The 1,210-nt window shown below is 49.2% G+C and overlaps 1 protein-coding gene across 1 annotated transcript; it reads left to right on the forward strand.

Annotated features, from left to right (window-relative positions):
- Positions 1–227: 227 nt before the first annotated feature.
- Positions 228–803, forward strand: EI97DRAFT_443008 (uncharacterized protein; the record flags this gene model as incomplete). Its single annotated transcript, XM_033799789.1, has 3 exons — positions 228–244; positions 316–658; positions 714–803. The coding sequence occupies 3 exons, from the start codon at positions 228–230 to the stop codon at positions 801–803; spliced, it is 450 nt and encodes a 149-aa protein (XP_033653105.1).
- Between the last annotated feature and the right edge of the window lie 407 nt (positions 804–1,210).

Raw genomic sequence — 1,210 nt, forward strand, 5'->3', positions numbered from 1 at the left:
AGCCTCCTTCCTCGAGAGAAGACGCCCGGTGGTGCTCGGACATGGGGCGCCCGTGAGCCAATAATTGAAGATGGAATGCGGGGACGCCACAGGTTCACACCCTATCCCCCAGCAACATAGAATCGAGGAGAGCAAAGGCACAGTTGACTCTGCAATCGTACACGTCATGGCCACTAGATGACCAGCCAATAATTGCACCAGCAACAGATGGCCACCGCCATTGCGCTATGGAGAATTGGGTTTCGTAAGTGTTCCTCTCTTTGTTCGTGCTTGAAACTGGCTGATTCGATGTTGATAACTGACATGTACCCCCAGATACTTCACCAACGTGATGCAAATCAACCCGAACCACATCTGGCTTGGCCTATGCCTCGGGACCAAGGAGGTTATAAACTACTGCCACTTATATCTTAACAACTACATCGAGGATTCAGTGCAGAAGTTTGTGATTCTCGGGCCAGAGGAGTACGAGTACAGACGGACTGTGAATTCGGCCTCCACAGTCATTCAATGCTGGAGGGAGCTCATCGCCCAGGCCGACTCCACCGTTCTCCTGGATAAAAGGCGTGAGGACCCGGGGAATTTCCAGCAGTGGCGACTCAAGTTCATAGACCATATGAACCAACGCGGACAGGGTCCTGTCTTCGAGATCTGCCAGGTAGGTGTCCTGCTTCATCTATTCTGAATCCACAAGAAGGCTAATCTATATCTAGTGGATCTTTCATACACTCGCAAAGGAGCACAGACTCGCAACCACTCTCACTTTCGAGAATATGGCAATGGAACTTATAGACTACCAATGACAGTAACACAGGACGACACGACTGTAACGGACTACGCCGCAAGTCACGTGACTTGGGCGCATAGCTCACGATGCTTACGGTGAGCAAGGTGAGCACCAGGCAGCGAGTACGTCCTACTCACGCTCACAGTGAGCATGTCGAGCGTTATGGCATATGACTCCTTACGCTCACGATGCTCACGGCAAGCGTTGCGAGCAAGCAAGTATATAACAGTAGTCGATGAGTCCCTACAGCTCATCATGTTCAATCTAAAGTACTCTCATAGTATACTTGGTTTACCATACACGATATCCATCTTAGAAAAATCACACTTACTGTTTTGATATACGTACCGGACTCTATCGCTTATCGACCCTATCACTTATCTCTTAACAAACCAAGCAAGATCCATAGAGGACATACCATTA

This window comes from Westerdykella ornata (assembly GCF_010094085.1).
Source record: "Westerdykella ornata strain CBS 379.55 unplaced genomic scaffold EI97scaffold_13, whole genome shotgun sequence".
NCBI classification, from domain to species: Eukaryota; Fungi; Ascomycota; class Dothideomycetes; order Pleosporales; family Sporormiaceae; genus Westerdykella; species Westerdykella ornata.